This window comes from Microtus pennsylvanicus, chromosome 13 (assembly GCF_037038515.1).
Source record: "Microtus pennsylvanicus isolate mMicPen1 chromosome 13, mMicPen1.hap1, whole genome shotgun sequence".
Classification (NCBI taxonomy): domain Eukaryota; kingdom Metazoa; phylum Chordata; class Mammalia; order Rodentia; family Cricetidae; genus Microtus; species Microtus pennsylvanicus.
In genome coordinates, this window is record NC_134591.1 from 78817909 (window position 1) to 78840942 (window position 23034).

At 52.0% G+C, this 23034-nt stretch overlaps 1 protein-coding gene across 16 annotated transcripts in view; it reads right to left on the reverse strand.

Annotated features, from left to right (window-relative positions):
• The window catches only part of Camta1 (calmodulin binding transcription activator 1), an 826088-nt gene that overhangs the window by 100999 nt on the left and 702055 nt on the right, over nt 1-23034 (reverse strand). For all 16 annotated transcript variants that reach the window (XR_012907539.1, XR_012907538.1, XR_012907537.1 and 13 more), the window contains one exon: nt 2583-2736. Coding sequence is in view for 11 of the 16 variants with exons in the window: in XM_075946642.1 (XP_075802757.1) it covers nt 2583-2736 (154 nt within the window). In the remaining 5 variants the exon portion in view is untranslated. The remainder of the gene's footprint in view (nt 1-2582; nt 2737-23034) is intronic.

The following is a 23034-nucleotide window of genomic DNA, read 5'->3' on the forward strand; positions in this document are numbered from 1 at the left end:
ACTCTTGCCACCTTTTCAGGCCAAGGGTCTTTACCCTGGAAGTGATAAGGAAGTGGCGGGAAGAAGGCAGGAGAGGGGCACAGACACCACAGGCCTCAAAAGCATGGCTGACCACATGACCAGAGGGCTGAGCCCCAGAGTGATTGACACTCTCTGTCTCCCTGACCTTATAGGATCTGCTGCCTAGAAATGAGACAGAAGATAGAGTTTTAGGAAGCTAGTCCGCCGTTTTCTCTTATTGCAGGCTCTCTCTGAATAAGGCAAAGTTCTCTAGATTCTGCTCATTGGCATTTGTGAGTGACAGGCAGCCAGAACCAAATCCCAGCTTCAGGGTGGCCACAGAACCAGGACAAGGGTTATCTCCTGAGTCCCATCTCTGGCTCCTTCTACTGTCTGGCCAGTATGTATTGGGCAGAGTCCCTGCCCCAACTAATCCAAGACACTGCCTAGGAGAAGGGACAAAGAGGCCCAAGGGCCCCGTGTGGGGTTGCGTTGGAGCCCTGTGTGTGTTTATTGACACTCCTTGAGGCCTTCTGGCCCTGAGTTAGAAGTAGGAGCCCATCTGGGAGCAGGGCCTGAGACAAGAGGGGACATTTCAGCAGCCTCATCTCCCAGAGCTTGGATGCTGGAGGCTGTGGCCTGTTGTCCAGTGTCCTGCAGACACTGGGCTAAAACCAGGACGGTCGCTTTCTGCTTACACCCCAAAGCACTTCTGAGCACCAACTGTAGGCTGGGATTCCCATGCTCCCTTGCTCTGCAGGATTAAGGAGAGGTTGCATGGCCCCTCTGGATAATGGTGGCAGCTTTATTTCTGTCTGGGGGTTTTGAGGAGACCAGGGGCCTTAGGGCACACGGGCTGAAATAGAGGCTGAGTACAGGAACCTGAAGTAGGATGGACAGATGAAGTAGGGAGAGGCGAGATAGAGGAGAGAAAGGCATGATTGCCCCAAGGCCTCAGGAGGGGTACAGAGGTCTGAGGTAGGGGCCTAAAGTGGAGGCACGGCCTCTTATTGACATGAGGGCTACGCCAGTTGCTTCAGGCCAGGGCAGACACAGCTAGAGTTGCAGTCAGGGATGCATCCTGAATCCTGAAGGCCTCTGGGCACCTGTGGTACCAGAGACAGTTTGGCTGCACTCGGGACATCAGCCCAGGCAGGGGATGTGCTGTCCTGAAGCCCAGCCCCAGGATGGACTCTTTGGATTTTGTATTTTTTTTTTTTTTTTGGTTTTTCAAGACAGGGTTTCTCTGTGGTTTTGGAGCCTGTCCTGGAACTAGCTCTTGTAGACCAGGCTGGTCTCGAACTCACAGAGATCCGCCTGCCTCTGCCTCCCGAGTGCTGGGATTAAAGGCGTGCGCCACCACCGCCCGGCTAGGATGGACTCTTTGGGTCTTCCTCCAACACATAACAGTTTGTCCCTAGTGACCCTCTCCACGTCTGAGGCTGATGACGTCTGGGGTCTCAGACTTTCGGGAGAGGTGGGTCATGGCAGCACCCCCAGCTCCAGCTTGCAGGCCACAGGTAAAGATATTTCAGTGACTTCCTTGTTAGGCCCAACAACTTCAGCTCCCTCTGGCTAGCTCAGAATGCTTCTGCTCCCGAGTGACCCACTGACCCACTTTTGCTGAATGGTAACTGGGTTGTGGGGTCCTGCCTAGCGCTGGGCAGCCTTGGGGATTTCTCAGTACAGCTGAGTCCAGCTGGGAGGAGCAGGAGGGGTGGGGGAACCTGCGGAAACAAGGGTCCTCAGCTTCCTGGACCCTCGGACGTCTGTCTGTCTCAGTGATTCACACCTGACAGATGTTGCTGAAACCTCAGTTTTGCCGATGAAATTAAACAACTGAATTACTGAAAGTCATTTGCCACCAGGCTGGGCACCGTGGCAGTCCAGGGCCAGCAGCCTGCTGCCATGTGCAGAGCCAGCACAGGCAGCCAAAGGTGGGAGCCGGGGCCAGCCCGCTCTAGCGGCTATTCTGTTCCCTGCACTGCCCCTCCTCCTGTCTCCCACCCTGCTCCTGTGTGTGGCAGACAAACTCCTGCCCTCTCCCGCTTTACTCTGTCAGTGTCTCTGAGTCTTCTCCATCTGTCATGAGACGGAGGCATGAGCGTTCAGAGCGGCTGTGTGTGCACAGAGGTCACAGGACAACCTGGGATTGTGGTCCTTGGATATTTCCCACCTCTTTGTTTAACAAAATCTCTCATTGGCCTGGAACTTCACCTGGCAGGCTAAGTTAGCTGGCTGGAGAGCTTCCGGGGAGCCACTTGCCTTCACCTCTGATCACTCTCACCACCTCTGCCACTCTGGGCTTTTCCTGTGAAGGCCTGGGATCCGAGCTCAGGTTCTTACTCTTTGTACAGCATCGCTCCACAGATTAAGCCATCTCCTTGGCCTGAGTCTGAGGGTTTGTGCCTTGATTGCAATGCGGAACCAATCCTTATGAGGATCAAGTGACTGTAGGCATCAGAGGGAATGTCATGAAAGCTAAATTCAAAGTGTCACTGTGTCTGAACAAAATAAGGCTCTGTGCTGGGTCCCCAAGGCGCCCCTGGGCAATGCTGACCGGGGTCCAGGGAGGTACTCACACATGGGCTTCAGCTGCCCGATGAGCTCCTCCTTTGTCCACTTTGCCCACTCCTTCTTGTCAGTGTTGATGGAGCAGAGGATGGGCCCACAGGGCTTGCCACAGTCCTCGATGGCCGGCACATTCAGGTAGTGCACCAGGACGATGTCGGGGTTCTGTGGGGAGAGCAGACACTGGCAACATGAGGACACAGCAGGTGCAGATCACCCCCACACTGCCTGCGTGGCACTGGCACTCTAGGCTGTAACCAGGAGACGGTATAGGAGACCATGCTGAGCACTTGCGGGGAGGCCGGCACCTTCCCGGGCCTCTATCCACCATGTGCCATTCCACGCCCACTGGGACAACTGTGGAAGGCTGCTGGCTTTATCCAGGGCTCTCAGAGGCCACACTGCCCCCATGAGAACCTCAGACCTACACAGTGGCTCGTGAGCATGCAGCCAAGGACTTCAACTGTGAGATGGAGCTGTGTCTCCCGAGAGCATCAAGGTCCCAGGCTAGCCCACATTTCTCACCCTTGCTGCTCAGTGAACGTTTCTGGCTCACAATCATTGAGGTCACTAATGTAGGCACCCAAGGGAAAAGCAGCCACCAGACCTTTAGATCTGCTTCTCCCGGCTTAGCCTCTGCCTGCAGCCTGGGACTGTCCCCTGTATAAACAGCACACAGCCCCTGTCACACTGTACCTCACCCAGCAGACAACTGTCCCTGGGAATCTCAGACACTTCTTCAGTCTACTTTAGAGCTTAAGAAAGGAAAGAGCTTTTAGCCCAAAGACTCAAGGACATTTGCTTCCAGAGGGTTCTATTTAAGTGGTCAGCCTTTCCCCACCAGATTCAACCCAGGAACACAGGCACCCCTTTCGGCCACCTGCAGTTCGGACTCCAAGGCCTTCAGATGGCCTTTTCCCCCTGTCTTGAAGGAGAGAAAGGCTGTCTATTTGGCCATGCCAGGCCTCACAAACAAGTTAAGAACAACCATGGCAAGCCAGGTGTGGTGTTGAACAGCTGGGATGCCAATACTGGGTGGGAGGTGAAGCAGTAGGACTAGGTGCAGGTCATATATAGCTGGCTACATAGCAAGTTCAAGGCCAGCCTGGGCTACCAAAGACCACATCACAAGCAAACTACCATCCATCAGCTTTCCAATCCAAACTGAGCACTCCTCTTCACAGATGTTCCTGGACAAATTTGCTCAACCCTGCCACCCTCTCAAGCCATAGTCTAAGGAAACATCAAAAGGCTGAAGAGACCCTGGAAGACTACATGATAGGCTCTCTCCGTGTTTGCTTCTGTTTCTCCCAAACTCAAGTCCCAGGAATGGACAAGGTCCCCGGCAGAGGGAGGCCGAGTCCATGGCTGCTGTTTGGGTTACATTCAGAGCAAGAGTAATAAATGAAAATATGAATCAATCAGCTCATTAATAAATAAAGACTCAAGACTATACCATGACCAGCGTCAGAAAGCAAACTGGCATAATTTAAAAAGATTTCCAATAAGGGTTGAAACATGTTTCTTTTTTTCCCTGCCAACGCTCAGTTAACCAGGAAATTAAATCAACATGAACAGGACCCTTCTTGTTAATGGCAGCTTTTCTGGATTGTGGAAATCGCTCTCCTTAATAATAAAGATAATCCCTGCCACTGTGGGCCGATCCATTCTTTTTAGGGTATTTCCACAGTCATTATCTCATTTGGTATCCATGCTAGCCAGAGAGGCGGGCAGGCCAGGGCAAGGCACCCTCCCTCTGGAGAGGGGAACTCTGTGAAGTCGCTTGCCCAGAGCTCTGTGCCTGGCGAGGGACCCACCTGGGCTGGAAGCCAGGGCTCTGACTTCAAACTCAGGTCCTGCCAAGACATCTGGTGGTTGCTTTTTGCTCAGCCTGACTGCTCTCCTATTCCTCATTTCCTTTTATTCTTGCAATATGCCCGACGGGAGGTGGGCAGTGTGCGTCTGCCATGCCCACCGAATGGACGGGGTGGCTGAAGGGTGACTCTCTGGAATCCTAGCCTCCAGTTCTGCCTTCTCCCCCTCCCCCCAATCCAGAACTTGACTGAGGGTTCTTGCTGGAGCCTGGGTCTGACCGGCAACAGGGCCGGCTGCTGAGCAGGAAAAGAAAAGATAAGAGGAAGGATCAAAGGTCAGCAGGAATCAGCCAGCTGCCTGGGGCTTCCTCTGATCCGGTCCCTGGAGGGAGCTTGGCTCTGCAGGAGGGAGCTGGGATGCCAAGAGCCTGGGAGATGAAAATCTCTGGCTCTTTCCCATCCCCACAGCCCACTGAGCACGGTCTGGGTGCCTGAGGCAGCCTGCAAACCACCCAGGGGGGGATGCAGTCTTCGTGTGTGAAGTCTGTGCACCCTAGCCTGCAGCCCGGAGTTCCTGCATTCAGGCTTCTAGAAAGTTCCCTGAGACTTGCCTGCCGCCCTCTGTGCAGCCAGCCTCCACCCGTTCCTTCCCGGCAGGTCTAGGATGCCCTCCTTTTCCAGGAGGACTTCCCTAATCCTTCAGCTCTCGGTTTCCCAAGGCATGGTGATTTGATGGACAGATTAGCGGACTAGTTGATTGGTTGTTCTCATGTCTGGGTGTGGGAGTCTCTACTCAGTACAAGGTCCTGGGATTATATAATGCCCTGGCAATAGCAGACTCATTTCAGGTTTAGAGAAATGAAAACAGGTCAAATTATGACTTTGACTTTTCCCTTTTCCAGACTCGAGGTCTGCTGAAGTCAGGCTCAGGAAGGGTAGGAAGCAATTTTGAATATGGACACATTTTTATATCCATCTATGTATCTATCAATCTATTGATGTATGTATATATGTATGTATGTACCACCCATCCATCCATCCATCCATCCATCCATCCATCCATCCATCATCTGTCTATTTATCTGTCTGTCTGTCTGTCTGTCTATCTGTCTGTCTATATCCATCCATCTTTGAAGCAGGGTCTCCCACTAGAGCTCAAGCTGGTTCACTTGTCTAACCTATGGGCCTCAGAGTCACAGCAACCTCCCTACCTCAGTCTCCTAAGGGCTGACTCACAGGCAGGAGTCCCCATGCTACCGCCAACCCTGCATTTCCACTTTGACTGTTATCCACGTTCTACTTCATAGATCCACAGACCCAGCAGCCAGCGGACTCACGTCCTGACCACCAACTCGAGGGTTCTAGGTCAGCTCCCTTCTGGGGGTACATGCCTGCCCCAGGGCCTTTTGTTAGCCCGCTTTTCTGTATTGCTTTGATGCAATTACCAGGACGTCCAGCCCCTGAAGGCCAAGGAGCTTGGCACGGGTTTGGAAGAGGGAGAGGGGTTGTGCTGGGTCCCAGATTCCACCCCAGGGAGACAGTGCTGGGGATCCTTAGGGGAGTGTTAAGTTCCCACTTACTGGCTAGGGCCAGTTTAAGACAAAGTATTTTCAGTGTTTTTGTTTTTTTTTTCTTTTCACAATTTGGGGGGCACACACCTCTTCTTGGCAACACTGTGGCTTTATTCATTAGCCATACACTTTATGGGGTGTTCTTGGCAGGACAATATATTCTCCTTAGTGTTCCAATGCATCAGTTTCGTGGAATGCTCATTTCAATGTGAGAGCAGCCCACTGCTCTTGCCAGCTGTGATGTGGGCTGGGGTGGAAGGACAGCCACAAAGCTAGAGGCTGCCTCTTAAAGGGAAATCACTTTGAAGCTGAGCCCTGGATATCTTGGAATTCTGATAGGGCTTCGAACGCTGGTGTGGGGGGATCCCCATGGTGTGGTCTGTGACTGTGCTGGGGGAGCCAAGGGGTTGAGCCAAGGTTGAGCCAGTCCGAGGTTCTACAGTCTGGAAAGAGCCACAGACTGGAGTTTCCCCTCCTGACTCCTGGTGCTTGTAGCATCTCAGCTATAAACGGAAGCAGGGCCCATCCCTCCCACTGGGGCTGTGTGTGGGAATCCTGCCTGGTCTCTGGATGAAACCCAACAGCATGCGGATGGCCCAAAGCCCTGATGTTCTCAGTGGCCACCCAAACCCAACTAAACCAGAACAAAGTCCTTCCTGAGAGGGAGGGTGAGCAGAGTAGCAGACAGGTCACCTGTGGGAAAATCCTTGCTTCTCCTGGGAGCCCTAGCCTGTCCCCATTTTCACAGATGCCTTGGGGTAGGTAGAGAGCATGGTGCTGGGTCTTTGGTTTTCTCTCTTTTCTCCATCCCTCCCTCCCTGCTTGATGACCTTATCCTGCCACAAACCTGAAGCCCCCAAGGATTCCCAGTCCCCTCTCCAGCTGGACTGTGTCCACTGGAACCCACCTCCTGCTAGCCTGCACACAGCTCCTCTCCTGCCTCTTTGTGGCCAAGGCACAACTCTGCACGGCCACACCTGGCTCCTTCCAGGGCACGCTGAGTGAAGAATGGCGCCACCATGCCCCCACCCTCACCCGAAAGAGCAGCTCTCCTTCTCCTCCCTCCGCACCCCTCCATCACTGTCAACTCTGCCAGCTTCCTTTGCGGCCAGCCGGACACTTCCACTCGGCCCACACGCCTTCCAGCCTGGCATCCAAACCTGACAGTACGGGTGTGGGAAGGAAGCCCTTCTTCTCTTGGGTCTCCCCACGTCCTCTCTTCCTTGTTCCTCAAGCCATTCGACTGACATCATCAGGTGTGATCTGATAATTTTTTGATGGCCCCTGGGCCTGAGAATAAAATATACACATTCGCTTCCGGTGCAGCAGCCAGCACCACGTGTTTCTCTCCAGCCACCTCTTGTCTCCCAATCCCCAGTACGCTGCCCGTCTGCCTAGGCTGCTGTTGCTGGCTGCTGTGCACCGTACCTCCAGAAAGCATGCATCTTTGGAGCACTCAGCCCTAAATAGGACGTCTTTATCAGCCCCCTCCCCGCAAGGCACAGGGCTGTGAGTGAGGAAGAGGAGGTGGAAAGATCGTAGGAGCCGAAGCTGGTGGGTGACCCCGAGGAAAACTGTCATCCAGACACAACAGGGCTGGCACACAGGTGAACTCACGGAGGCTGTGACACGGAGCACAGCCCCTGCATAAGCTCAAACCAGACAACATCCCGGGACAAAGAAGAGGGAGTGGACACAGGGTCCACCCCTAACCAAGAAGTCATTTGCAATGGGTACCTGCTGGGAAAGGGCACTGCCAAAGGAAGCTGTGTGCTGCAGGTCCAGGAGGAGGCCGTTCACTTACTCGGAGCTGCTGCCTCTGTCCCTGACTCCCTGAGCCCCTCCAGACTCTCCAGAGGGCCCCCGACCTGGTAGAGGCTGCTTGTGGTCAGCTGTCTGTTCACTGAGTGATCTCCATGACTCTTCCCTTCCTCAAGGTTCTTATGGCCCTTGCTGTGGCCGGTGCCACCCCTTCTCCTGAGGCAGGGCTCCTGTTTAGAAAGCCGATGGGGATGGTGTGGGCAAAGAGGGAGGGTTGGAGGAAATGGAAGTGGAACTGGTGTGAACACAGAAGTGTCCATAGCTCTGCCCTCATGGGATTGTGTGGTGCCCACGGCCGAGGCCAGGAGTGCAAGGGGTGGGGGTGCTCACCAACCACTCCTATAACTCATGTGAGCATGAAGAGGCTCTGCCACAAACCTGCAGCTCTGTATGCTCTGCCAGGCCAGCAGCTGGCTAGGGGGCACCAGCCCACCAGTGTTTTGTCTTTATTTTTTTTTCTTCTTTGAAAGATCCCCACCAGCTTAGGAGTCTCCAGTTTCCCCTGCAGAGTCCTCGAGAGGGAGGTTAGCACATAGCAAAACGTGGGCCTGGAGCACTGAACCTCAGTCCAGGCTCGTGGGAAAATCTCCAACAGAGCGAAAGAGCAAAGGAGAGGAGGGGGCACCCAAGCCGGGGACAGGCATGGGATGAGCAGAGACTTGAGGGGCACCAAATTGCTCAGCCCTGTGAAGCCCTACATCTAATCCCGAAGCAAGCCACCTCTGGTTTCTGAGAAGTGAAGGGGCAGGGGTCAGGGCCCCACATGAATCACATGGCTGATCTCCCCAGTCACAGCTCTTGCTCTGTCAGAATGGTGTGGGGGGAGGGTAGTTCAATAGCCCTCGCCTCCCTGGGAGGGAGGAAAGGGGTCCCCTCCCTGCCACCATCACTCAACATTGAAGGCCTCTGCCATAGCCCATTAGAAGCCCAGGGTGTCTGACAGGTTCCGGGATGAGTTATGGGTGCAGGGGTGAGCTAGAGACCCACCGAGAGGACTCAAGTCGCCAGGAACAAGAAGCCTGGGTCTGCAACTTGGTCACTTTCAGTGCGACCTGGGTGCCAGGTAGCGCCCCGCTCCCTGGGTTGCATTTCTTCTGCCTCTCTGGGAAGGAGGCTCAGAGCCGGTACTCTTTGTGTAGAGCAAGAGGGGCCGGCAATGCAAGAAGTGGTTAAAAATGCAAAGAGCGGTTGGTTTTGATAAAGAAAAATGCAGCTGCAACATCTGTTTGACTCTTGTTTGCAGCTTCATCAACACTAAGTGGTCAATAAATCAGATTGGCATGGCGCTCCGTTTCTTCCGTGGCTCCATCATTAATCTCATGCCAGTTCTCATGAAAAATGAAGGAGAAAGCTTGTGTGATAGTGAAAATGTATACATTACCCGGAAAGTCATAATAGCATGTAATAGTGCCGCACACCTCCCTGCTTGCCGTGGGGGGCTGGCAGGGAGAACCCAGGAGGCAATGGCTGCAGGGGAGGGGACGGAGCGAGTAAATCAGCATTGTGTGTGCCAAGAGCCCATTCTGCCGGTGCATCTGTCATATTAGCGCCATTTATGCAGATCTGGATGACCCTGCGAGCCCGATCTGAAGAGGCACAGCTTTCCCTTCTAAACCTGGGTGCTGAATAAACAACCAGGGTGGGAGCCCGTAAAACAGGAGTGTGGAGCTGGCAGAAGGAAGGACAGGATTTATCAGGAAGTGGATGGATGACGGCAGTGGGCAGCTCGGAGCCGGGTGTGTCACCAGGCTGCACGGTAGAGAGAAGTCCCTCTGCCCATACGATAGCTGCCGCTGGCAGCCTGCCAGCTGTCCTCTGTGCTTGGAGCAATGGAATGGAGTGTGCCTGGTGGTTCCAGGGGAAAGGAAACTGGTTCTCCTGGCACCCAGCCTTCGTGTCCCCATAGAGGCCTGGCTCATAGGTAGGATGGAGTTCAAGTAGGCCACAGGACTAGAGCTGAGAAGGCAGGAGAAAACCCTAGATCTCCAGCTCCAGTGAAGGGCCAGGGATGTGGCACCTGTTGCATGTGTCCTCTAGGGTCTGCCAGTCCCTGGAGGATGCAGGCTCCTTTTCTGCTCTCACTTCCCTGTCACAAACCAGAAGAGACTCTCTCCTGCTCCAGAGCATATAATTGCTACATTCTGTGGCCCTCTCTGGGTGGTGGTGGATGCTGGGGTGGGGGAACTGTGCTGCGTCTCCCCCCCAGGTGCTGGGGGTAGGACTGTGCTGTGCCCCCCACCCAGCACCTGCGGGGGGGATTGCACTGTGCCTCCCTGGGTGCTGGGGGTAGGACTGTGCTGTGCCCCCCACCCAGCACCTGCGGGGGGATTGCACTGTGCTTCCCTGGGTGCTGGGGGTAGGATTGTGCTGCGTCTCCCCCCCCAGGTGCTGGGGGTAGGACTGTGCTGTACCCCCCACCCAGCACCTGCGGGGGGATTGCACTGTGCCTCCCTGGGGGCTGGGAGCAGACTGTGCTGCTCCTGCTCCAGACATGGCTTCTGAAGACAGCTCTGTGCCTGTCTCGCCTTCAGGCCTGAGCTTGTCTGGTTTAGTCTTCCAGGCATCAAGGATGCTGAGCAACTGCTACCCAGTCCCAGGATGGAGAGTGTGTCTGAAGGATGGAGATTCTAATGCACCCCAGCTAAATACCCCATCTCCTCCCTTTCTCTCTACCAGTGCTCCCTGAGGCTCAACGGTCAGTGAGTGAGGGGCTCTGCTCTGAGTCTTAGCACCCAGGGCTGCTGAAGCCCAGTCACTATCACAGCCCAGGAGCAACATCCGATGCCAGAGGCCAGCTGAGCCCTGTGGGCTTTAGGAGCTGGTGAGAAAAGAGGCAGGGTTTAGTGCATCCTGCACCAGTCTGTGAGCTCAGGGTAGGGCTGGGCCTCAGGCGGCCCTGTATCTGCATCAAGTACTCACAGTGGTTAGAACACGGTCTGCATCAGGCAGGGTTTGTAGGGAGTTCCCAAAGCTATGATGGAGCATGAATTAGACGTGGGCCCCTGTGACTTGGAGTGGGGCAAAGATTTGGAAGGAGGGAGAGGGTAGGACCTAAAAGAGGAGGTCTGGTACCCCTGGGAACAACAGGTCTCTGTGGACAACTGTCCTTTCTGGGAATCAGGCCCCGTATCATGTGCTGAGTCTAGGATTATCATTGCAACACGAGGAACAGGCTCCCTGTCAGTGCCCTGCAGGGTCTGGGGAGCTTGGTGGATGAGCAGGAAGGGGCTAGGAGGTGCCCCTTGGGATAGAGGCCAGCTGCCCTGGGAGCCCCCCACCCTATCGCAAGGCCGCTCTCATTAAGCGATCATGTGCACTGGCGGGAGCTGGGCCGGCAGCCCTTCCTGCTTTCGAGGGAGGCTGGGAGACTTAATTAGTTAATGTGGGTAAAGTGGCCTGAAGATGAAAAACCCTGGGTAATTGCTGAGCGCTGTTGCTGTTGTTATTACACAATTACCAGAATTTTCCAGTCACGGGAATCTAGTTAAACAATTCCCACCTGGTGTGGGGTTCCGGGATCCACGCCGGCGGAGGGTCTGGCTGACTCTGACTCCCTGGTTGGAAGGTAATGGAGGAGACACACAAATGTGGGGACCAGGCCTGCGTGGGTCCTGGCACTTCCTGGGCACCCCAAAGGAAGTTTATCTCTGTCAGAGAAGACAAAACTACACATGCATCAATGAAAGTCAGAGGGTCCTGTCTGCATAGATTTACCCCCAAAGTTCTAGAAAGTTCTATGCAGACTCCCAGGAGGCTAAACTATCCAGACGTATGGTTCTGGGGAGAACTTCCTGCTGCACAGTTTGCCCTGGCAGCCTGGAGACACACTCCAGATGGGCAGAAGGGAGATTCACACAACCCTGACCAGGCTACAGCTTCTTAAAACCCTGGGCAACCAAGGAAGAGTTGTCCAATCTCTGTCCTTGCTATGACACTAAACTCTCATGGGTGTCGGAGCTTGTGGGGGTAGTTTTGGTGGGTAGAGTGACAGAGAGGGAAGGTGAGGCAAGGCAGTGGCTGGGATGACCAGAGCCAGAGGACCTCAGTGGTTCACAAAAGCCCCCGGTCAGAGGATGCTGCTGGGACCAGCAAGGACGCATGCAGGAGAGGTGGGATGATGTACCCCTAGGAAGGAAACACTAGAGGCTGCCTTTGCTAAGGACGTTGGTCTGCAGAGGCAAGCAGGCTGCCCTTGAGGAGGTGAGGGCAGTCCCTGGGAAATGGAAACAAAGAGAGAAGAAGTGTGATTCCCATTCGTTTACTTTTCTTTTTCTTTTGTGGGTCCAAAAGGAGATGAGAAGGTCCTGAGTGCTTTGTCCCCTCACAGTCCCAGAGCTAAGATTAAAGGTGCCCCTGTACCCTGGGGTTCTTGGGGGTCATTTCATCCCAGAGCTAAGATTAAAGGTGCCCCTGCACCCTGGGGTTCTTGGGGGTCATTTCATCACACACAGGCTAACGAGAGACACGGGACTCATTGTGCTGAAGGAAATGTGGGCTGAAAAACATCATTAGTTCCTGGATGTCTGTTCTCTAAGAAGTGTCAGAAGGAACTCAAGGTATCTGGGTTGTCTCCCTCTGGACCCAGCCAAGGAGGCCCATGATGCTCTGCACACCCTAGGACTGGCAGTGTCTGCCAGGGGTCAGTGTCTGCCAGGGGCCAGTGTCCGTCCATACATTTTTTTTAATTGCTAGGTGCCTGCTAGGGATGCAGGTGGCTTGTGTCCTATGGTTGGCAAAGAGTCTGGGCTTGGACTGAATTGCTGGTTTGTGTCTTCCTTGCCTCCTGTTCTCACCTTGAACTAAGCTTTGGTTTGTTGGAGGCCATCGTGAGAGCACCTCCAGCAAGTCCAGGGATAAGAACCCACCGGCTTCTGTGGGGGGTATTTCGAAGTCCTACAGGAAGGAGTCCTGTGGTGATATTTTGTTTGTGAACTAACAAATAAAGCTTGCCTGAAGATCAGAGTGTGGAGCTAAGCCACACTAGTTAGCCATAGAGGCCAGGCAGTGGTGGTACACACCTTTAGTTCCATTACTTGGGAGGCAGAGGCAGGAAGATCTCTGTGAGTTCAAGGCCACCTTGGGCTACACTAGATTGATCTAGTCTAAAAGAGAAAGAGTCAGTGATGGCTCACACCTTTAATTCCAGTACTTGGGAGTTACACGCCTTTAATCCCAACACTAGGGAGGTAGAGACAGGAAGGATATGGTTGGGCAGAGAGAGGAATATAAGGTGGGAGGAGTCAGGAACTCAAGGCTTTCAGTCTGAGGATTCGTAGGGACAGGGTCACCCCTTTGGTCTGAGGATTCAGTAGAGGTAAGAACTGTGGCCGGCTGCTCTGATTCTCTGATCAGTATTAACCCCTATATCTGACTCCAGGTTTTTAAGATCATTTAGAATTCATGCTATAGAGTGCTTTCCAGGGTATGCAATGCTGGCCAAGCGAACCCGGGGACAAGGCAGTCAGGTTAGTAGGGCTCTGAGGGCTGCAGTCCCTGACGCTCTGACATTTTTCTTTCTTGGAGTGAAACCCATGGGGTATATGACCTTGCTGTCCTCAAAGAAGCCCCACCTGCTATTGAGTTTGCCCATGATCTCCCTTATCTTTCCTGAATCTCCATCTCTCCTTGTTCATGGGACTACATATAAACTCAAAACCATGGCCCCAGTAGGTGGTGTCATGCAATCAACAGGTTGGCTCTAGGGAACCACTGTACTCTGGAGCATGCTTGGCCATCTCCTGTTTACACCTCTGGAAGAAGCTGGGCGTGTGTCACTGTCCCCACTGCATTGAATGTTATCAGTTAGCCACTCAGGACCATGTGGGCAGAACTGGACATGGCTGGGGCATCTGGGTCCTGTGGATGGAGGTGTACAGATTTTCTTTTGGGAAACCACCTCCCCTCCTTCACACAAGCAAGCGTGTTACGTACACCTCAGAGTAGTCAGCTTGGGTCAGCCATTCTCTAGACCACAGAAACTGGCTTAGGAATGGGACCTTAAAGCCCACCAGAAACTGCCAAGTCTCTGGACCTTGGTTGAGCCCCAGTGGGGTAGGGATGCTTTTTCTAGCAGACTTAACTTGGGAGATGGGTCCCTGTGGGTGAGGCAGGAATGGCTGCGGGAGAGTAGATGACTATCTACACAGGCCTGAGGCCAGAGCTGGAGAACCCCAGTGGTTCACAGAAGCCCCTGGCTTCAGGAAGCTGCTGGAACCAGTAAGATCTAGGTGGGAGAGGTGGGATGAACTGGCATATGGGAAGGAGATGATGAAGGCTGTCTTCTGGAGCCATCTGTCACCAGCACATGGAATTTAAGAAACCCCCTGACAAACATCCATGACATTGATAGAGCATCTAGATTCAGACATGCCTGAAGCTAACACACCTTAAGATTGTTCAGAATTTGAGCTCTTATACACTGCTTCACACTGAAGTCAGCTCAAGTGGAGACTTCTACTGTAGCCATGGAGACCCATGACTCTGAAAAAGGATCACATCTTTCTCTGAGCCCACAGCTCGCTCTCTCTCTCTCTCTCTCTCTCTCTCTCTCTCTCTCTGTACTGATGTGGGAGTCTTCTGTTTTGTGTTGATTTCATTGGTTAAATAAAGAAACTGCCTTGGCCCTTTAATAGAACAGAAAATTAGGTAGGCGGAGTAAACAGAACAGAATGCTGGGAGAGAGAAGCCGAGCGAGTGTGAGTCACCATGATTCTCCCACTCCAGGCAGATGCAGGTTAAGCTCTTTCCTGGTAAGCCAGCTCGCTCGTGGGCTACACAGATTATTAGAAATGGGTTAGATCAATATGTAAGAGCTAGCCAATAAGAGGCTGGAACTAATGGGCCAGGCAGTGTTTAAAAGAATACAGTTTCTGTGTAATTATTTCGGATAAAGCTAGCCGTGCGGGCAGCTGGACGGCGGGACACAGCCCACCGCTCCTATTACAACACTGTACCATCCTGCCTATGTGGCAGATGGGCGGCCATCACCACCATCACTGTGGAGCTGGGTGCTCCAGGTGCTGGGTGGTAAGTACTTCATAGAAAATACCCTCAGAAGGTCTGATTATGGGCTAGGGTCTTTGGGCACACAGGTAACCCTAATTGCAAAGAATACTGATCTTGCCCAAGCCCCACCGTCTGAGCCCTGGTCTGTTGGAGCTTAAAGATGTGTGTCCCAAATGATGGAGCTGGTTTGAATCTTGATTCTGAGACTCCCTAGCTGTGGTCTTTCATGTCCCTGCACCCCAGTACTCTTACCTATAAAAGGAAGAGATGGCTCAGTCAGTCAAGCGATTGCCATTCACCTGAGGACCCAAATTCAAGCCCCAGAATCCAATTTTTTTTTTAAGTCATGCGGCTGGAGAGATGGTACATTAAGAACCTATGCTGCTCTTGCAGAAGACACCAGAACACTGGTTCAGTTCCTGGCACACACAGGGCGGCTCATAACCACCTGGAACCCCAATTCCAAGGGCTCTGATGCCGTCTTCTGACTTCCACAGGCACCAGCCATGCACATGGCACACATACATACATGCAGGTAAAATGCTCATACGCTAAAATAAACAAACGCCTGAAGAGCCAGGTGTGGTGCTGTGAGGGTAAAGGTAGCAGCATTGGAAGCAGCCCTAACATTTCAGACTGGGGACTCCTGACATACCAGCTCTCCCAGAACAATTTGTCTCAAGGTATTGCTACAAAGTGTCTCGAAGGTCTTCTAGGACCTCTATTTGGAGCAAAGTCGAACAGATTCAGACACTGCCTATTGGGAGTTGATGTGCGAGGACAGAAGCCCTCTTTATAAAGCTCTTTGCAAACAGCAAGGAGGTATGGCCATCTCCAAGACACGAGATATGCAAGAAATTGCAGGATACTACACAGGGGCCATTCTTTTTTATTTAAATTTTTAATGAGTTGATTTTTCCTATCCCCATCCCAGTTTCTCCTCCTCCCTCCCTCCTCTCTTCCCAGTCCCTCTCCTTAACCTCATCACCATATCCGCTCCTTTTTTCTCTCTTCAGTAAAGTGCAGTCCTCCCATGTGTATTAGCCAGCTAGGGCATATCAAGTGTCAACGAGTCTGGGCACCTCCTCTCCTGCCAAGGCTGGACAAGGCAACCCAGCAGGAGGAAAGGGTCCCAAGAGCAGGCAACAGAGTCAGAGACAGACCTCCGCTCCCTCTACTGGGAGTCCCACGAGAAGACCATGCTACACAGCTGTAACATATATGCAGAGGGCCTAGGTCAGTCCTGTGCAAGTTCTCTGTTATTGGTTTGGTCTCTGTGAGCCCCTATGATCCCAGGGTAGTTGATTCTGTGGGTTTTCTTGTGGCGTCCTTGGCCCCTCTGGCTCCCATAACCCCTCTCTTTGACAGAACTCCTCAAGCCCGCCTAATGCTTGGCTCTGGGTCTGCCTCCATTTCCAATGATTGCTGAGTGAAGCCTCTCTGAACCTTTCTCAACCAATAACAAATGCAGTCTCAGAGAAGAGATTAGCTCCCAAGACAAAGCTACATTTTCTCAGGAAACAGTTCACAGTCTCTTTGAACTCAAGGTGACCGTTCCTGGCCCCATCACCTGATGTTGTGGGATTCTTTGGGGCCACGAGTTTCATGGCTAGTCCTCACCTGGGTGGTAAGCATCACGGGACTCGGGCCTTTCAAGCCCTTCTCTGGTGATGGCTGGGTGCTTGGTGTAGTTTAACTGGTCCATGAAAGATTGTAAGGGTTTTGCCAAGCGTGTGACTCTTGGTTCTCCCCCTTAAAACAGGTTGATAGAGCTAGAATGGAATAGGGTGATGGACGTATCCCCTCTTCCACTTCAGCTAGAAAAACTGAGAGAGGTTGTGACTGGGACCATGGACAGCAGGAGAATAAGAAGGGGGGGGGTGCATCTTTTCCCCACCCCTCACTGGCCTCCTGTGCACCTCCCTAGAAACAATGGCTGTACTTTTCCTGCTTTCAAAGAGTCCACTCAAATGACATTCAGAACAGGGCTAGCTTCCTGATTGGTGCCTCCTTTTATGATCCTAACCTTGCAAACAGGCCTCCTGGTGGGAGAGCCTTCTGAGCTGGAAAGGGGACCTGAATTTAATTCTTCAGAGTTCCTGCCTCTTGCCCATTGTCTCCAGATAGTAGTGAGGAGGGGAAGGTGTTTTAAGCAGAGGCATCTGGAAGGTTGGGGCTTGGGCCGCCTTCATCCTGCCCTGGAGTCCCTGGAGGATGCTTCCTTAAGGTCCTATTAAAAACACCAACCTCAATTCTCCCCTGGCTGTCAAGCAGGCTGACTGCCCAGTCCATGGAGAAGTTATAGGATTTTTTATGCTCTGGCAACCATGACAGTGAGATTCGGCGGTGGTTTTAGAGGGAAGCAAGGTGAAATTGGGCTGTATGTTTCTTTTTGTTGTTTGCTTCTTTTTAATGTGAAGATGAAGAATTATCATTGTGGCCCTGAACAGTTTAGGTCCTGAAACAGGAACTGGCGTTAACAAAGCCACTACAGGGCAGGGTTCAGATTAGAAAATATAGTTTTTCTTTTTGTTATTTTCCTTTAAAACCCCTTTTTATCTTTATCCTTTCTCCCATGGCTCCTGTAGCTCACTGATAACCTGTAAGCCTTCCTCAGGTAACAACGGAGCTGCAATGCTAACGGCACAGGCAAAGCTGGAGCTGCCCCCTCTGCAGAGATGCTGGCTGGGTACCCCTTCTTCAGAGCCAAGCCTTGCAGGGAATGCCAGTGGGGTTTCGTGTCGTGAATACCAACATGGATCAAGACAGCATATTTAACCGGGAATGGAGGAGCATGCCTGCAATCCCAACTACGGAGGAGGTGGAGATAGGAGGATTGGAAGTTCAAAGACCAGGGACCCTGTCAGAAATAGAAAATTTAGAGCGGTTGGGGATGTGGCTCAATTGCAGAGCGCTTGCCTGGCATATGTGAGGCCCTGGGTCCAATCTTTGGTACTGCAGGAAGAGGAGGAGAAGGAAAAGGAGGAGTAATCCATCTTCATTGCTGCCTCCTAAAGCTAGAGACGAATGCCAACTCTGCAGGCAGCAGCAAGATGAGTCCCCAAGATCTAGCACTGCCTCGAAATGTCATTTCTCCTATGGACTCTAAGGACAAAAATGGGGAGATATGTGTAGTCTGCTGGGAGCTGATGACCCCCCTATTCCAAAAAGCTGGCATCTCCAGTTTGCTCCAAGCATCTCTTGGGCATTGCTCAGGAAGACCAACCTGGGACAGCATAGAGTCACAGAGCCACCAGGTTGCTCTGATTCTAAACCCTCATGTCCTAGGTGCTGCTGCTGCTAATGTCTGCAAAGTCGCTTGAGGAACAGAAGCGGTGATGGGGGAGGAAACATTATCCTCTCTTCCTGTGGCCATTTACCCCGCCTGACCTCTCACCCCGCCTGACTTCTCACCATGCCTGACCTCGCTGCTTTGTCTCTGGGTGCTGGGTAGATTCTCTGCCTTAGATCACCCCATCTGACTGTGAGAGCCACCTTCCAAGTCTCGGCCATGGTGGGGACCCCTCAGCCTGCTCTTCCTGTCACCTGCCCTTCCCACTGTGTCTCAAAGTCTAGAATTTCACTATGCCCCACCTGCTCATGAAATACCAGCTCCACCACAACACCATCTTCCAACCAAAGAGAATGTCGTCTTCCTAAGACCTTACATGCACAGTTGGGTAGCCCAGCTTCCTCTCCTGGATCCGGGCTGGGTCTAGAACCAAGGCTTCCTGAGGTCAGAATCTAACCCAGAAGGAACTTTACCCAAGTCTGTAGGCAACGAATGTTGGTTGAGTAACTGGCCAAACAGAACATTTTGGCCATGAGGCTAGTGAATGGATGCGTGTTCAGCAAGGACCAAGGCTGGGAGCCTCTGTGTTGGTGCTGGGCATTTTTTTTCTGTGGGTAAGTGCATGTCCCAGTGGGTGACTTATGTCCCGGCTATCCATGGACTTCCTTCTCTTTCTCTCCTCTGCCATTGTGGATGCAGAGTGGATGATGCTCCAAGACCCCTCTGGACACTTCTATGGCTGGGTATGTCAAAATTGCTTTCACTGTGGGAGCAGAGCAAGATGCTTTGTCTGACCTTGTCTACGCTAGTCACTGCTCCCATCTTTAAATTAAATGTGGCAGGCGGTGCTCTTTCCAGGATCCGAAGAATCTCTTGGTAGAGTTCTGGTGGCCATCACCAACTGGACACATACACACACAGACACACAGACACACAGACACACAGACACAGACACACACACACACAGACACACAGACACACACACACACACACACTCCTTGGTTGGGGGAACCACAGCTCTCACATCCTGTTTGTTTTCAAGTCTCATCACGGCTGCCTGGAAGCTGAGAAAACAGACGCTGGGCTGAGGGCCTTGGCACCCACCCAGGGTAACTGGGACACCCATGTTTGCAAAGAAAGCATTTGTGAAGTGTGAAGAAATCCTGAACAGTGCCGTTCAAAGTGTGTTTAAATTTCACTCAGAATGTTCTATTTTGTGCAGGGGTAGAGTCCCTTTGGCAAAAACACTGGCTGGCATTTGCGAAGTATGGTTGTCATGGAGCTGTTAAGAGACACTAGCTACGGAAGGATGACAATTAATCCTGTGGTTGAAGGGACATCGAGCAAGCAGCTCCTTGGGGAAGATGCTAGGAAAGGGGATGCTAAAAGGCAAAGTTGAAAGAGGGCGTTTTTAGACTAATTGTGTCACGTGCCTTTTTAAAGGGACTGTGTTTGTATGCATGTGTGTGTGTGTGTGCTTTTGTGTGTGTGTGTGTGTGTGTGCACAAAATTGCGTTTCTCTGCTGTCTAGGACTAAGAGTGTAGTACCATTTCAGACTTTCCATTCAGTGAATTTAGGTCAGAGAGGTTTCTAGGATCACCCCAGGATACTAGGCCCTCAGAGAGTTTCCTCCTCTGTTTGCTTCAGAGGCTGGTCCCTCACTCCCACAGGTAACTCTGGAGAACTCCGCAGTGCCTATGGTTGGCCTATGGATGGGATCCACCATGAACAAGATAGCTTCTGCTGTCGGAGACAAACTATAAATATTTAAAGAAGAGGTGATTGTGATTCTGTGTGAGGCTCAAGAGGTGAGCATAAGATGGCAGGTTAATGGAGGTGGAGCGAGACAGGGCACAGCTCCTCTAGGGAGCCCAGAGAGGGTTGTGAGGAGAGGAGCTGATGCTGATGCTGACGCTGCTGAAGTGACAGAGAAGCCACCTGCTGGGAGACCCAAGAAGAGAATGCAGGGTTTCAGGATGATGGCTCAGAGAGGGACACTGTAGGGCAGACACAGGCCCTTGGTGAGCATGCAGGGAAATAGTTAGCAAAAGGAGAAACATAGGTAAGAAGCAAAATAACCCCCAAACTGGAAAAAATTAAAAGCCCCTAAATTATATTATAATCCCAGATGTGGTGGTAGATGTTTGTAATGCTAGCATTTGAGAGGCTGAAACATGGGGTTTATTGTAAGTTCCAGGTCAGGCTGAGCTACTGCGTGAGGCTTTATCTCAATAAACCAATAAAAGAGAAGAAGGGGGATGAGGAGGAGGCGCTGGCATTAGCTCGGGGAGGTCTGTCCCTGTAGTCGGAAAAGGACTGATAAAAGCCAGTTCCCATCATGGTGGCCTTACGGCTTTCTCGCTCCCCAGTATCTAGCTTGGCACCGGGCCCAGAGCAAGGCTGTGTAAATATTTGCTGAGTAAGTGAACTGGCCCAGGAACACTTTAATGTTGAATGAGGCTTTCCATTGAAGTCGAGATTCAATCTCTCCTCAGAAGGCGAACTTCTGTGCATTGAGATCGGATCACCAGAAAGGGATGTTTCTCGAAGCAGAGAAACCACATGAGATGAAACCATTTCGCCCTGCAGGAAGTCACTAAGTTCCCATTGTTTAAGGCTTGCTCTGCAGGAATGATCTATCTGTCGGTGGTTAGTACGACAGAGGAAAGAAGGCAGGGTTCCAAGCGAATCCGTCGGTTCAGTAGAGATACTAATTCTGGAATTCAGGGTAGGAAGGCACAGGGCTGTTGTGGTCCAGCTTGCTGCTACGTGGTGGAGGGACCTGGGGGTGGAGCCAGACCTTGTCTCACCTCCCTTGGGTCACTTTAAATGCTGGGACTTTGGGAAAGCTGTTTAATGTCTCTTGGCCTCATGTGCCTCAAAGTGACCACCACCTTGCCTCACGGTTCCGTGGGAAGGGTTATGGTGAGTGTCAATTTTCCTGGGCATTTTTGTTTTGTTTACAGAAACTCATAACTCCTTATCGGACAGCTGTTTCTAGAAAACCAAAGGTAGGGTGTGACTACAGTGCTACCCAAGGTTGTCCAGAGAAGATGCCTCACTCTGTCTCCAGAGGCAAAGGGAAGCCATATCAAGGCAGAGCTTAGCTAGTGCCCAGGGTTCTTCAGCTAACCATGGCCAGATTAAATCAAATTACCTTCTTAAAGGACTGGTACTGGGTCTGGTCCCTGCTGAGCATCCTTGCTCCTCCAGGAAGTGTACGGACCTTCCCAACCCTCATCTAGTGAGTTTCCCAAGTGGCTCCCTCCTCCTTAACCCAATGCAGCTGGTGATGAAGGATGTTGCCTATTGTCACCAGGCAGGGGCACTTGGCAGGAAATTATTTTTTTAGTTTCCTACTGACATTGCAGTTAATTAACTTTGCAGGGCGTTGTTCACCTTGGCTCCCACCAATTCCAGTACTGGTTATGGACAAGGATGCAAGGTGGTCTGACTCCCTCGCTCCTTCTCAGGCTGGTGTCTAACTTAGCAAGGACACAGAAGCTCATGGAAAACTTTTGGGACCTCACATTGCCATCCATCAGGGAAGTTCTCTGGTGCTCATGAGACCAAGACAAATTAAAATTACAGTTGTGGTCTGTCACTGAGAAACGGGAAGGTCTGAGGTCTCCTGGTATCTTCTGGGGACTTGCCTAAGCCCCCGTTGGCTCCTCAAGAACTGGCAGCCTCTCGTCCTTGGGTCAGCCTTAGGAGAAGCCCCATGGTTTGCTTAGTCCCCTCTTTCCCTGCTGTGTTCCAGCCCCCAACCAGTACTCTGTTGCCTCCCATGGACTTTGGCTTCATGCCACATAGTTCTGATTTTCCTTAGGAGTTGTTGCCATTTTTCCTGTCTCCAAGTCCGCCTCTGTGTCTTTTCCCAAACGCTCTTCACAGAGGACCCTTTGGCTTGGCTCCAACTGCCAGCTTCAATCTCTCAAGCAAGCGCTTCAGCTCTCCCTGGACTCACTCCTGAACAGTGAGTGCTTCCTAGCTAAGAACCAGCCAATCTCAGGCTCATCTGAAGACCGCCTGGAGGTCCCTGGTTCCAATCGTGCCTTCATAGCCCATCTTTCCTCCATCTCTCCTCTTCCTTATGCCACCCAGTGCTAAGGGATACCCAGTCACGATTGTTGGGGTAGACACAGGGGTGGCTGAACATAAATCTGTTCTCCAACGGTGGTGGTCCCCTTACACAGATCACTTTCTTTATACACCTATGCATATTTGTAGAAAGTAAACGAAAGTCATCTGAGGTATAGAAGGAAGGAGAAAGGCAGGTCTATGTCTTCCAGCTTCTAACCACATCTAGCTGATGAACCATCTTTCGTATCCTCCCGTAGGGAGCAAAGCATCATGCGAATATTCTGGATGCCTGTCTCACAGCTGTAGAGGTTTGAGGCTGGGTCATTCCTTATTGGTGAGGGCTGCCCTGCGTTCTATAGTGTGTTTCCTAACACCCCTGACATCTACCATGTAGTGCCAGTAGCATTCTCAAAGGGTCACAACAACAACAAATTGTCTTCAGATATTTTCAGACATCCAGTGGGGAGTAAAACTTCCTGATAACCACCAGGCTCTACAATGACCCCAGAGCCTGTTCATTCTCTGGGTACCATGTTCAGTTCTCAAGACTGGGAAGGAGTAAACTCGTCTATAGAGAGAACTTAGAGGCAGGGTCTAACTCTTGTCTATTCTGGGGGAGGGGGAACTCATTTCCAGATACCCCTGTTTTTTTTTTTTTGTGAATGAGTCCAGCATTTAGGAAGCATATCCCAAGGTTTTATGGTGGGTGCAGCAGCTTTTGTCTCTGCAGCATTTATTGCCTCCCGAGGCCCTTCCTTCCTTTGCAGACATGACCCTCAGGAAGCAGGTGAATGGAGCTGCTTTCTGTATGCTCCACGGCAATGTCACAGAGCGACAAAGTTGCCCTGTCTTTCTAATCTGTGTGCCCTGGTGTTC